General features: G+C 45.7%; 1 protein-coding gene across 1 annotated transcript in view; it reads left to right on the forward strand.

Moving 5' to 3' along the window:
• Positions 1–13,258, forward strand: part of MROH7 (maestro heat-like repeat family member 7) — an 83,843-nt gene extending 70,585 nt beyond the window's left edge. Inside the window, exons 16-22 of the mRNA XM_006879721.1 lie at positions 1,857–1,997; positions 4,032–4,211; positions 5,594–5,749; positions 6,054–6,176; positions 10,165–10,267; positions 12,425–12,487; positions 13,014–13,258. Of these exons, the coding sequence (XP_006879783.1) occupies positions 1,857–1,997; positions 4,032–4,211; positions 5,594–5,749; positions 6,054–6,176; positions 10,165–10,267; positions 12,425–12,487; positions 13,014–13,258 (1,011 nt within the window). The remainder of the gene's footprint in view (positions 1–1,856; positions 1,998–4,031; positions 4,212–5,593; positions 5,750–6,053; positions 6,177–10,164; positions 10,268–12,424; positions 12,488–13,013) is intronic.
• The last annotated feature ends 1,082 nt before the right edge of the window (positions 13,259–14,340 follow it).

The raw sequence follows: 14,340 nt of genomic DNA on the forward strand, positions 1-14,340 counted from the left end.
CAAATGCCTTTGTATATTCAATGAAACAGACATTCCTCTGGTACTCCCTGTTTTCAGCCAAGATCCATTTAACATTAGCTACAATATCCCTAGTATCACGACCTCCTCTAAACCCCACCTGCACATCTGGCAGTTCTCTGCTGATGTGCTGTTCCAGTTGTTTTTTGACAACTTTTAGAAGAATCTTGCTTGCATATAAATAATATGAAACAATTGGAAAGGTCTTGGCTTTGTATTGGGTAAATCTTAATCTTGCTCTTTAGCAATTTCAAGAGCTCCTTGGCAGCAGATTTTCTCAAATAAATACATTGTTTGCTTTCTTGATTGTGTCTTCTGTGGATGTTGATTGTGTAAACAAAGAGAATTAAATCCTGACAGCTTCAATCTTTTCTCCATCCATCATGATGTTGCCTACTTGTCCAGGGGTAAAGATGTTTGTTTTCTTGATGTTGAGGTGATGTGAGTGGAGGCTATAGTCTTCCATCTTCAGTAATTTCTTCATTGATGAGATGGATTGATTCAATGACTGGGGTAATGAGGGTAGGTGTGTCAGAGACAGTAAACTTGGTATAGGATAGAGCAGGTTTCAGGGCTATTGTACATAGGGCTGCGTGAACTCGATAGCACATAACAACAACCCAAGACCACCTACTGTGTTCCATTTCAAGTGGTCAGCAGTGATGCCTGGGCACCATCTAGTTCTGGTCTCAGGATCATGGAGGTGGATGTTTGCATGGCCCATTAGACTTTGAACTAATTATTCCCTTCACAGCTTAGCTTCTCATCTCTTTTCTTTGTTTTGAACAGGGAGAGGCCAACAGCTGAACCTACAATGGCTACTCCAGGGCTTTTAAGAGCGCAGTCTCTACCTATCAAAGTAGGATGTAGTACATTGTCTTTGTGGATTGTGTTGTGCCCTTTCACATTCATAGGCTCAGAGACTATGGTCCTGAGGCCCAAGGACCAGAAACTCACTCCCTTAAAGTGTTTGGTTATGATTAAAAACTTTACATAACTTTGTCCCTGTTGCCTGTGTTAAATTCATGGATATATTTACCGCATATACTAATAGTGGTCCCTTTCACCTGCTGTATCTGTTCATCTTGCCTGTCCACCTATACACCTGCTTGTACATTAGTGATTTTTGTTGTTGATACTGCAGGTTTGTGTATGTAATAGTGTTTACCTTTATTGGCTGAATTTCTTTTGTTGTTGTTTTTGTTTCTTTGTTAAAAAAATTTATTTTATACTGGTTTACTTACAAAGTTCATATAGTTTTTCTTCTTATGCATCTCTTTGTTTCTTCCCTTTATTTAATGTGCTGAACATAGCTTTGTTATATTCTGCCTTTCCTGTTACTCATCTTAATATACACCTACTATCTTCTTAGGGAGCTCTGGTAGTCTACTGGGTAAGGAATCACTCTACCAACCCAAAGGCAAGTGGTTTGAATCTATCAGCTGTTCCATGGGAGAAAGATGGACCGTTTCCTCCAGTGTGGAGGAAAACCTCTGAAAACCTGCTGGAGGTCAGCTATGGGTTGTCTCTGACTAGAAAGTGATGAACAACATTATCTGTTTTCTGAATTTAACCCTCTCCTCAACCTTTCCCATCCCGGTAACCATCCACACATGCTCCTTTCTGAGTGTCAATCCATGGCGCTTGCTTGGTTGTAATATTTATAGAAGCAGACAGTGAGTGACTTGTATTGGACAATGCTGACCCAGACAACAATCATTCACTTACTCACTCAGACTCCTAGTTAACTTATCTGCACTACTTCTTCCTGGGGAGACCAGTGGGCCCCTTTGGCACTCTGTCCCCATGAGTGACTAATTCCCTGACTGCTCCCTTAGCTCCTCCGGATGGAGCAGGTGCGGCGGATCCCTGAGGAGTACTCTCTGGGGCGGATGGCGGAAGGCCTGAGCCACCGAGACCCCATCATGAAGGTGCTGTCCATCCGAGGCCTGGTCAACCTGGCCTGCAGGACTGAGAAGGTGAGCACAGTTGGAAAAGAGCCTGGTCCTTCCATGTTGCCAGTTGGGGAAAGGATGAGCTTGGCTGTCATAGATGCTGGTGACCAGAATCAGAACACTATTTCTATCCCAGCAGCAAACGTCCCATCTATAAAATGAATGCTCTTGTCAGTTGTTGTTGATTCCAACTCATGGCAAACCCATTTGTGCAGAGTAGAATTATGTCTATAAGGGTTTCACATGTGACTTTTTGGAAGCAGATTGCCAGGCCTTTCTTCCGCATTTAGTCATATGTGACATCCAGGAACTAACCCTTAATGATCCTCTATTTGCTCTATTCTTTTTAAAATAGTTTCTAATCCAGATTTTTAAAAAAATTAATATAAACTTTTTATTTTACTTACAAACTCCATATCCATTGTTTTTCCATACTAGATTTTTCCCATTTCCTTAACTCATCCCTCCCTCCATGGTCTTATACAGTATTTGTCCTTATGGGACTGAGTTAGTTCACTCAGCATAATGCACTCCAGTTCCTCCCAAGTTAGATAGTGATTTACAGAATCATTGTTCCTGTGAGCTGCATAGTATTCTATAGAGTGAATGTATCAGTTTCTTAATCCATTCAATTGTGGTTGGATGCCTGGGCTGTTTCCATGTTCTTGCGATGGTGAATAACGCTGTTATGAACATTGGTATCCATTTGTGCCTCAGTTCTCACTTTCTCGGGGTATATTCAAAGCAGTGGAATAGCTGGGTCATATGGAATTTCTGTGTTCAGCTTTCTGAAGAAACACCAAACTGGCTTCCAGAGTGGTTGTACCATTTTACAATCCCACCAACAGTATATAAAAGTTCCTATCTTTTTTTTTAAAGTTCCTATCTTGCCACATCCTCGCCAACATTTATTACTTGCTGTCCTGTTATACTTTGCCACTGCTACTGAAATGAGATGGTATCTCATTGTGGTTTTGATTTGCATCTCTCTTATTGCCAGTTATTTTGAGCATTTCCTCATGTGTCTGCTGGCCATCTGAATATCTTCCTCTGTGATCTTTCCATGTCTTTTGCCCATTTTTTAAATTGTCTGATCAGTCTTTGTCTTGTGGAGGCCCTGTAGAATTCTGTAAACTTTTGATATGAGATCCTTGTCTGATGTTTTTCCCCAGCTGGAAGGTTTTCTCTTCACACTATTGGAAAAAGTTTTTGATGCACACAGAGATTTAATCTTTAGAATGTCCCATTCATCAATCTTATCCTCTCCAGAGTGTGCCTTTCTGGCTGTATTTGGCAGTTTCTTTATACCATAGACTTGGCCATCTAAGCTTGATTCCAATTTGTCTCTGATGAACTTTATGGTTTTAGGCTTTACTCTCAGGTCTCTAATCTAGGTTTGGGGGTTTTTTTTATAGGTTTTATAGCAATGAATGCATGAGGGACAGAGGCTATGGTAATTACTCCCACTTTACAGATCAGGAAATGAAGGCCTAGAGTGTTGGTACACCATTAGATTTTAATTTTTTTAAAGCGTTTTTTTTTTTTCTCTCTACGATGCCCTGCTGCAGCTCATAATGTAGCTCAGGATGAAGGAGCATGTCATAGATCCAGAAAGAAATGACAGTGCAGGGCCCTGACTACCTGGTGCCAAGGTGGGACCCAGGTATGTGGGTCACCAAGGAACCAGAGAGGTCAAAAGAGGCTTCTAGGGGGAACAAGAGTTTCCATGATGGCATTCAGGTAGGTAGGATGGCATAAATAGAAGCCTGCAGAGGACATTTGCTACTGAAGTCATCTCAATGAATCAGAAGCAGAGTCTCCCCCCTGCCAGCCCAGGTTGTTATGTTCCATCAGTCAAAACCAACTCATAGCTGACTTTTCAGCAGGTTTTCTGAGGCAGTAAATTTTCTCCCACAGAGCAGCAGGTGGATTTGAATCACAGTGCCTCCAGGTTTGCAGTGCAGCTCCTTTACCACTAGACCACCAGAACTCCTGTCAGAGTATAAGCATAATCTAATCGAGGTAGGAGCCTCCATTCCAGACACTTCTGTCCCACAGACAGCCAAGGTACAGGCCCTCCTGCCCTCCATGGTGAAGGGCCTGCAGAGCGTGGATGGGCAGCTGGTGGTGGAAGCAGTCCACAACCTCAAGGTCCTCTTCAAGGGTCAGGACCGGAAGTTTTTTGAATATTCAGTCTATGTGGAGATGTTGCAAATCCTGCTGCCGCACTTCAGTGACGTAAGGAGTAACTCGGGCCTTTGGGAAGGGGAATGGCAGAGGTGGGCGGGTTTTTGCCACCCTGGGAATTGCAGTGCCTCACAGTATCCCAGTCCTTAGAGTCTGTTAGCCTGAGGAAAGGGCGCCTTGTTCCAAATGGTCCATAGCTTGTAATTTAGTAATTGATTCTCCCAGGAAAAGTGTCTTTTTCGAATTGGCTCGCTCAGAGAAATTTCTTTTTGTCCTATTTGATGTTGTGTACCGTGGAGTTGGAACCGAGTAATGATAGCTGACCCTCTGTGGATTTCCAGAGGCAGTTACTGAAACCGGAGGAGATTACCCATTCTCCTCCCACTGAGGTGGATTGGAACTCTGTGCCTTCAGGATCACAGTGCAGCTTCTTACCTCTCGGCCACCAGAGCTCCGTTATTTTTTAATTACTCTACTTAGAAAGATCTTTTTTTATTATTATAATTTTTTTTCTTTGTTGAACATTTTCTTCCCCCCTCCTACCCGTCTCCAAACCACCCCTTATTTCAGATTGTTGTCATATATATAATTCCTAATTATATGTTCCTCTTGTACTTTTGTTTTTTTAAAAAATAAAGATCCTTTTTTTTTTAAATGAGTCTGTTTAGAGAAGGTTCGTAGATACTCTTGTAATCAAATCTTCCCAGAAAAGATGACTTTATTCTGACCACTAGAGGGAGCGCTGGTGGCCTAGTCGGTGAGGAGTTAAGACTGTGAATCAAAGGCAGTGCCCCTTTGGTGATTAAAGCCACCCTGGCAGGCGGGAGAAGGGAAACTCCCTTCCGTGCGCCATTTACAGCCTCAGAAAATCCACTGCAGCGTCAACTATGAGTTGGGTCAGACTCGCCAGCAATCTGTCTGAGGTTGTTTGGTTTGGTTTTTTTACAGGGAGCACATTCATGTTATTCCTCCCAGCAATGGGGGTTATTTTTGCACTCAGCACTAAGGCATCTTTTAAGTTAGTGGAGGCCTTGGCTTGGAAGAGTAGGAGAGCTTGGGACCTATGCTGATAGGGAGTGCTCTCAGCGGATCAGCCCCGCTGGGGTCAGCCCCCTGTGTGCCTTTGGAAGACCCCTCAGAATGTGTGAAAAGAAGGTCCTGGTGCTTCAGGTAGGTAACTCGGTGGCCCCGTGGTAAGAAGTGGCATTGCAATCCCAAAGGTATGCAGTTCAAATCCAGCAGCTTCTCTGCAGAAGGATGGGCAATCTCCTCCTATGTGATTAAACTGCCTCTGAAAACACGCTAGAGGGTCAACTATGGGTTGGTTCCAACTCCACGGTACACAACAACAGTGCTTTGGGCAGGATCAAGAGAAAAAAAGAGAGTGGGGCCTTAAGGAAAGGGAGCCCTCTGAGCCTGCCCTTTCACCCCAGTCCCGAGAGCAAGTGCGTTCCTCATGCATCAACATGTATGGGAAAGTGGTCCAGAAGCTGCGGGCCCCTCGCACCCACGCCATGGAGGAGCAGCTGATCAACACCTTGGTGCCCCTACTGCTGGTCAAGCAAGAGGGCAACGCCAAGGTGACCCAGGTGAGTGTACCATGGGCGCGAGCCCGCAGCCCCACCCTCGGGCTCCACAGGTCCACCCTCTTTACAGAGACCTCATCAGAATCAAGAAACAATCCACCGAGGGCCAGTTATTTATATTCTGTAAAAGCCTTTTGTCCAAACGTACCCACCCACCTTCGTCAAACAGTCAAGCTACTCTCACACATTTCAAACAGGAATTGCTTTTCCAAAATCCAATTTTCACACATCCCCCCCTCCTTTTTCTGGAACATTCTGTTGTCTTGGAATCCCGTAGTTTTGGTAATTTATTCCTTTTGGTCCCCAGGAATGTGTGAAGACGCTGTTCCGCTGTTCTTGCTTCATGGGTTGGGAGCTGCCAAAAAGAGTGTACAGCCGCAAGTCTTGGGACAACCGTAAGAAGACAGTGGCCAAAATCTGCCAGTACCTTGTGAGCGCTTCAGGGTCTATAGCGGTTGGTTATGAGTACTCGGGGGTGGAGGAATCTTTATGTTTTGCATCTACTTATACAAACATCCTGTGTGGCCGCAGGTCCTTAGCTCCTAAATGGCCATCCCTCTCTGTCATCTCTCTAGTGTTTCCTTTCCAGGCCTTTCCTGGATACCTCTCTTTGGATGAGCTATAGGCAGCTTGAAGTTAAGCATCTCTCTTCTGAATGTGTGATTTTTCCTTTCAATTCAGCCCCCTTCCTCTGATTTTTTCAAAACTGAAACCTAGAATCATCCTGGATTCCTTCATCTCCCTTCCCATCCTCTTTTGATCAATCTTAAATATCTTAAATTTCTCTTGAATCTACTTTTCCCTATAAATTCCCATGGTAATTATACTCCGTTAGGCCAAGAACATCTTTCAGGAGGACCTTACATGCAGCCATCCCACAAGTCTTCCAGTCTTTCATTGGACCCTGCTAAGCCAATCCCCACCCAGGTGGTTGAGTGATTTTGTTGAAACACTATTCTGTCTATATTATATCACTACTTAAAGAGCCTTGTTGGCTTGCTTTTCTACAGCAGCAAATCTCAGGGTGTATTTCTTGCAATACCTGTTCCACAAGACATACACCACAGAGAGGAAAAGAAGTTCCACAGCAAATAAGCATAATCATCTTTTTCATTTTTTCTTGGAGGTTTGTAATGCCATTCGCACACATTCAAGTCTCTGAGAGGTCTTACACTGAAGAAATATGTTTGCTATTGTTTAGTTTGTGGCTTCTCAAATGAACACAGAACTCCCTTTTTAGAATGATATTGTGGATATATTGTGGAACACTGCCCTGCAGGAGACAGTCCCCAGTTCCTCCGAATGAACTTTGGGGAACTTTGCCATGTAGTGCCAGTCTTAACCCTCTTGTTGTCATAGGCTGAGTTCTCAGGGAGCTGATTCTAAGGCAGAGATTAGCATGTGGGAGGTTTCTTGGGGGGGGGGGGTGACCTTGGGATAAATGAAGGGAGAGAAAGGAAGGTGTTTGGCATTGGGCAAAGTCCTTCTCTTTCGTTAAGTCGATCCCTATAGCTGGGGGAATGCATCCTTCATACCTGAAGGGAGATCTGGCTGGGGCTTCCCTGCATCCACCAGAAACAGACAACAAACTGTCATTATGACTGAGACATGGACGTGGCGCCTGCATTATCACTCATACTCAAAACCTGTCAAGTATCTAGCAATGTTACTTTTTACAAGGCGGGGGGGAGAGGTGGAGGAGGTTTGACCAGGGTCACTAACTCAGATGCCTAGAGTGACCAGGAGGAGATAATGCCCACGAGTGAGGAATGTGGAGGTGTGCTGGGGCCTGGGGCAATCTGGAGAGCCCAGACCCATCAAAGCAAGAGTGGAGAGCCCAGTTCACTTATCACTCATAGGCCGTTCAGGCCAGGCCCTCCAGGTGAAATGAAGAACTAGAAACTCAGATTTTAAAAATTTTATTTTTGATGAAAGTATACATAATAAAACATACACTCATTTGACATTTTCAACATGTATATTTCAATGCCATTGGCTCCATTCTCGGCATTGTGTCACCATTTTTGCCATCTCTACCCTTTACTTCACTACCACTGATGTAACCTGTGTCTCCTAAACTTCTCCCCTGTAGGCTAGAGTTTATATTGTCAATTTGTTCTCATGTCATTTTTAAAAAGAAAACATGATATTCTTTACTAGTTGTGCCAGATTTTTATCTAGATTATAGATTACTTCATGGGATTAACTTGACTTCATCAAGGCTTAACGATCATCTTGGGGCAAGAGATTCAGCAGTTTTTCCCAGTCACAATGAGCATGTCTGGAAACCGGATGGAGGAAAGGACAGTGAAACTTTATCTCACATCCTTTGAGCATGCAGCAGAAGGTGCCTGTCCTTGGAGAAAACATCAGTGCTTGGAAATGTAGAGGAGCAGCTAAAGAGGAGACCCTCAGAGAGACGGATTGACGAGGACTGCAACAATGGGTGTGCGGAGGTGGAGGCTGTGAGGATGGCACGGGATCTGTTGTGCATGTGGTCACTGTGAATCCAGGCACCTAACAACACCACCACCAGAATAACTGCGTTTAACACTGTGCCAATCACAGCGCCGCAGGCACTTGTGGAGCTGCAGAAAGAGAGCTGATGGTCCCTCTTACTCCACGCAGCCAACAGCTTTTTTCATCTGAGGTCCATCTCTAGCCTCAGCTTTAAGAAGTTCCTTCTTCTCTATTCATTTGATATCTTGGTTTCCTCAGTGGCTCCATACTAGGTCCTGCCCAGGGTGCCGAGGGCTCTGAGTGGAGTGAGATAGCTTCTTCTCTTGGGAGGTTGAATCCAAGGAGACAAGTATAAATAAATAATCATGACCACTGCTAGCTACTCTGACAAAGAATTGCGAGATGCTGTAGAAATGTCATCGGTGGTAAGATGAGCTTTGCCTAAGGGCTAAGGAAGTTTCAGGGGTGAGATGTCTTCTGAGCTGAGCCTCAGCGGATAAAACTTATCAGATGAAGAGAATGCCACAAACAGGAGCGAGCACTTGTGAAAAACACAAAGATGTCAAGAAGTCTGTCTATCTGGGGAAAGCTGGACTACGTCCTTGAACTAGCACCTGGTCTGCATAGAAGGCAGAGGCAGTGCTGGGAAAGGCGGCTGGGAAGGAATGCCAGACTCAGAATATGACTGTGAAGGCTCTGCCTGCGACTAGGAATTTAGATCTTGACCTGAAGCAGCTGTCGACAGAAGAATGATCAGATCTGATTTCCCTTCATCCCTGTCAGCAGTCTCCTGGCTGAATACCTGCTGTCCAGTTTCTACTTGATTTAAACTCCTGATTACCACTATCAAATTATTTTGCTCCAAACATTGTTTTATCACTGTCCTATAAAGACTGAATGCTAACTTCCTAGTTTCTCATGCGTTAAGTATTGGCACAGTGACGTCCACAAAGGGCTTGAGCATGACAGAGATTGTGAGGATGGTGCAGGGTAGGGCAGGATTCAGTTCTGTTGTCCGTAGGGTTGCGATGAATTGTAGTTAACTCAATGGCACCTAACAACAGTATTGCTGCCTGGCTTTTAAGACCCTCCAACTGTCTAGTTTACTCCCTTGCTTCTCAGTATCTTTAATCTTTCAACCTGGTTAGATTTGTCTCTTTATGTATGTCTGTCATGACATGTCATGTCCACCTCTAGCTTTGCTTGGATTTGAGCATTAGGATTTTCTCTCTACTTGCAGCAACAGAATAGATTAGAGGAAGAGAGATTGAATGCAGAAACACCATTGAAGCAATGGTTACAATCAACTAAGAAGAAGCTTGACCTCTGGTCGAGTTCAGGCAGATGGTGGGCGTCAGAGAAGTTTAGAAGGCACGAAACTGGGTCACCATTTTAGGGTTTAGGAGGGTAAACAGATGATTGTTGTTATGTGCCGTCGAGTCGCCTGCGACTCATAGCGACCCTATGTACAACAGCCCTAAACTCCGCTCTGTCCTGTGCCAATCGCACTGCCTCTGACACTCCCATCCCAATTATCCCAGTCACTGAATCAATCCACCTCATAGAGGGCCTTCCTCTCCTGCACCATCCCTCCACCCTCCCAAGCATGATGTCCCTCTCTAAGGACCGGTCTCTCCTCACTACATGTCCAAAGTAGGTTAGACGGAGCCTCAGAATCCTTGCCTCCAAGGAGCCACCCGGTTTAACCCTCTCCAGGACAAATCTATTTGTTTTCCTAGCAGTCCATGGTATTCTCAGTACTCTTCTCCAGCACCACAGCTCAAAGGCATCAATTCTCCTTCTATCCTCCTTGTTCATTGTTCAACTCTCTGATGCATAACAGGTGATTGCGAAGACCATGGCCTGTATCAGACGCACCTTAGTCTCCAGAGAGACACCACTGCTCTTCAGATTAGTTTCTCCAAATGCCTTAACTTTTGTGTTTCTCTTTGGCCTAGATGAGAACCCATCAAGACAGTGCTTTCAAGTTTCTCAGCCAGAGCCTGGAATATGCCAAGAACTCCCGGGCCTCCCTCCGCAAGTCCTCAGTCATATTCATAGGTAACCTGACTTGAGACTGCTGCTTCGGCAGCCCAGTCTGCATTCTGACTTGCTTGCTCCCAAGCTCTCAGGCTTTCTGGTAGCCTCACCTTGGATGCAAGGAGAGCCTTATGGAACAGTGCTACTCCATCACACACGAGACCATCATGAGTGAGGGTCAAATTCACAGTAACTAACAAGGATACTTTGGGCCAGACACCACACTTAGTGCTAGGAAAACAAAGTGTTTCTGATGCTGGTAGCAGAGAAAAGAGGACAAATAGATTGCTGTTAAGTCCAGTGCTGGGACAGAGGAAGGATGCCCAGGACTGGAGGTGGCCACAATGTGAGAGCTGCTTAGAGGTAGCTTCCTGCACAGAGTGACATCTGGTTCCTAGGCGCTGACTTCTCTAAAGTATGTGCAAAAGGAGCCATTTCTAAAAATGGGGGTTCGCGATCTATTTCCTAGTATCTGGGCAGTCTTCCCTCAACCATGGAAGGTGCTGAGGAAACAAAGCTGAGATCCCAGCTTAGTGCAATGAAAGTGACCTTTCTGAGGTTACAGAGCTTTTTTGAAAGTTATGAACGCTTTCTTCTGAAAACCATATCTGCATACAATGTACAGTTTTGCACATAACTTTAGGATGCAGACACCCCTCAGCCCTCCAGTAGATCTAGGAATAAAAAACCTCTGGTCTGGTTAGACATGCTCTAGTTGTTATGTGCTGCTAGACAATGCCAACTCCTGACAACCGCATGTACAATGATGAAATGCTGCCCTGTGTCACCGCACCATCACCAGCATGTGCAAGCCCATCCTCGTGGCTTTTGTGCCCATCGATCTCACTCAGGATCTCCCATGCCCTTACTGTGTCTCTTGTTTCACCAAACATGATGTCCTTTAGTGACTGACCTCTCCCGATGAGGAGTCCACAGCACGGGAGCTGGACATTGTTCCTTTGTGATTCAGAAGATCTTCATTGGCTAATTTTCAGAAGTAGATAGCTAGGTCTTCCTGGGAGGATGAGGATTCATAAACCACAAACAGAATGACAGAAACTCACTCAAAGATACTATGAGAACCCAGAGAGGCACCCAAATTCAGCCTGGGGGTGAGGAGATTGGTCAGGAGGGCTTGGAGAACTCCTTGTTAAGCTGCTAATCCCGGGACACACAAGAACTAGCCAGGCAAAGAAGTGAGGGAAGGACCTTCCAGGCATAGAATAGCACTGGCAAGGGTGTTAAGTCATGAGAGATGGTACTGCTCATTCAAGGGCTGGTGGGCACCAGGCTCGGCTCGCCTGGAAGCTGAGAAATGTACCTGCTGAGGACTTATGGGGAGCAGTGTGTGCAGGACTGAGTCTCTTTTAAAGGAACCATTTCCAGACCAACATAGCTGATTCTCTGTCCCTCCAGGGACCTTGTTTGTGGTCACACCTGTAATGGGTTTGAGGCACTCAGCATCTAATGCTCCTCTGTGCCTTTCATGTTATTACTATTACTACTCAAGTCTGGTGAATGGGAAGCAAAGACAGTATCTGTCCACATTGTTGTTGTTGTTATGTGCTGTCGGGTTGCCTGTGACTCATAGTGACCTTATGTACAACAGCTCTGAAGCCTGCCCTGTCCTAAGCCAGTCTCACTGACTCTGACACACCCACTCCCATTGCTCCAGTCACTGTATCAATCTATCTTATCTGGGGTCTACCTCTGCTGCTCTGTTCCTCTACCCTTCTGAGCATGATGTCCTTCCCTAAGGACCAGTCCCTCCTGGCCACATGCACAAACTATATGAGACAGAGCTTAACAATCCTAGCCTCCAAGGAGAACCTTGGATTGTGGAACCGAGCAAATTTTAACTATTAACAACCTCAGTCTCCTCTCCACCCATCATGGTGCTATCAACTTAGGTTACAAAGACGCAATGGGCCCCACCAGAGTAAAGGACCAACTGGGGGACCAACCATTCCTGTCCTGGTGCCCTCCCTGCCCGCTAGGCCAGCCATCTCTCCCAGGACCCTCTTAGAGAATCAGCCTCACAGTCAAATGAAGTCCTTTTTTTTTTAGTATACAGTTGTGGGGTTGCGAAGGGTGGGGTGAGCTTCTCAGGACATTTGAGATGGCAGTGGGAGTTGGAGTGAGGAGGTGCAAACACTAACCTTTTGGATCATGCTCCAGGATCCCTGGTCCCCTGTATGGAAAGCATAATGACAGAAGATTATCTGAATAAAGTTAGAACTGGTGAGTAATGCCCAGGGCTGATGAGATTTTAGAAAACAGGAAGAGACTGTCGTGATTAATATGAAGAGGGAAGGGATATCTCCAAAGGTAAAGATCTTCCATTCCATTCTCTTGTGCTAGTCTTTATCCAGGGTGAATACCATATTAGATTGCATGAGGTCACCACAAAGAGATCACTGTAGCCCTCCCCTGGGAGAACTGACAATCTAGTTGAGATGATGAGGCTCATAAAATGAGAACAAATCCTATCAGGTGCAGAGAGAGTAGTCCAGAGCCATGGTAACAGGGTCTGCGTTCTATAGCTGAGAGCTCATGGAATGTCATGCTAGTCTGTCCAGGAAGTCTTCCTAGAGGAGGCAACCTGAAATTCTGTGGAGGAACATGAGATGAGGAGATACTGGGGAAAGAGAATTGTCCAAAGTGGTAAGGAAAGATGAGGAGAAAGCACCAGAGGATGTTTTACACCTCAGGAGACCCATGTGGGTACTGATCTTAACAAGCTGCCTCTTCTCTGCCTGTGACCCAGCTCTGGAAAACCTGAGACATGACCCAGAAGCATCAGTGTGCATCTATGCAGCCCAGGCCCAGGAACACATCCTGGCCAGCTGCCAGCGGAACTCCTGGCCGGTGCCTCATGGGGACTCGTGGGTGTGCAACCAGGCTGCCACGCACCACTGGAACCCCAGCTGCGAGAACCTGTCCACTTCCCATCAACGACGCTCCTGGATCATGCAGGCACTAAATTCCTGGAAGATGTCCCTGAAGCAGTGATGTCCCTGAACCCCCAGGCACATTTCCTATAAATGTCACATGGCTTATCTTTCCCTCCAGAGTGTTCCTCATGGGAGAAGTCTAGGCCCAGCTCTGGCTGGCAAGAGGTCAGAGCCCTTTTCCACCATCACTTTGAGAAGAACCTGGCCTTCGTTCACACGCAGCGTTCATGGGCTCATGTGGCCTATCCATCCACCTTTTATAAGTGTGGCAGCTGAGGCTCAGAGAGGTGAAGTGGCTGGTGCAAGGCCACACAGCGAGACCAGGTGTCTCAGTTCCTCTCTGTCATAGGTGATTATAAAACCAAAAGGAGGTGTTTTCCGTGCCCTTGGGGCACAGGAAAGAGTGCACTCCCTCCCCTGTGACATCACACCTCTTCCAACACCCTGATCTCCAAGTTCCACCCTGGTTTTTGCCCAGAGATTAGCCACAAGTCATTTGAACATTTATTGAGTTCCTTCCCTGGGCCAAGCCTACACTCGGTGCTAGAAAAACAACACAAAGAGACCCATCTTGGGGCCCAACTTCATAGTCTAATGCAGTGGTTCTGAATTGAGGGGTGGGTCATCTTGACTCCCAGCGATACTTGACAACATCTGGGAACATTTTGAGTTACAACTTAGAGGGTAAGCAGAGTTGCTATTTCTGTCTGGTACAGGGGCCAGGGATGCTGCTGAACATTCCACTACCTTACAGGACATACCTCTCCATGAAGAGCTAATCCCCTTCTAATAACAACAGTGGCAAAGTTGACATATGCAGAAGCACACAGCATAACAGATCAGTGAGGTGGTGTGGGGAGGCATGATGGTATGGATAGATGGTCCACTGGGATGTCAGGGAAGTCTAATTTGACATCCTCCCTCCCCAGGAAAAAGTATGGTAAAATCTGAACTCCTGTACCTGTAAAATAGAGCTGTTTCAAAATACGTGCTCTCTTTGTTACGTTAATGAGGTGTCATTACTAGAAAGAGTGGGTCCTAAGTCTAAGCATTTCTGAGTTATAAGAGCAGGACACATCCATCACACAAGCTCAAATGCAAATCAAGAATTATAAGGGCTTCTGGCAGCAACTTGATGGT

Source organism: Elephantulus edwardii, unplaced genomic scaffold, assembly GCF_000299155.1.
Source record: "Elephantulus edwardii isolate Elephantulus edwardi_28Jun2011 unplaced genomic scaffold, EleEdw1.0 scaffold00005, whole genome shotgun sequence".
In the NCBI taxonomy this organism is placed as follows: Eukaryota; Metazoa; Chordata; class Mammalia; order Macroscelidea; family Macroscelididae; genus Elephantulus; species Elephantulus edwardii.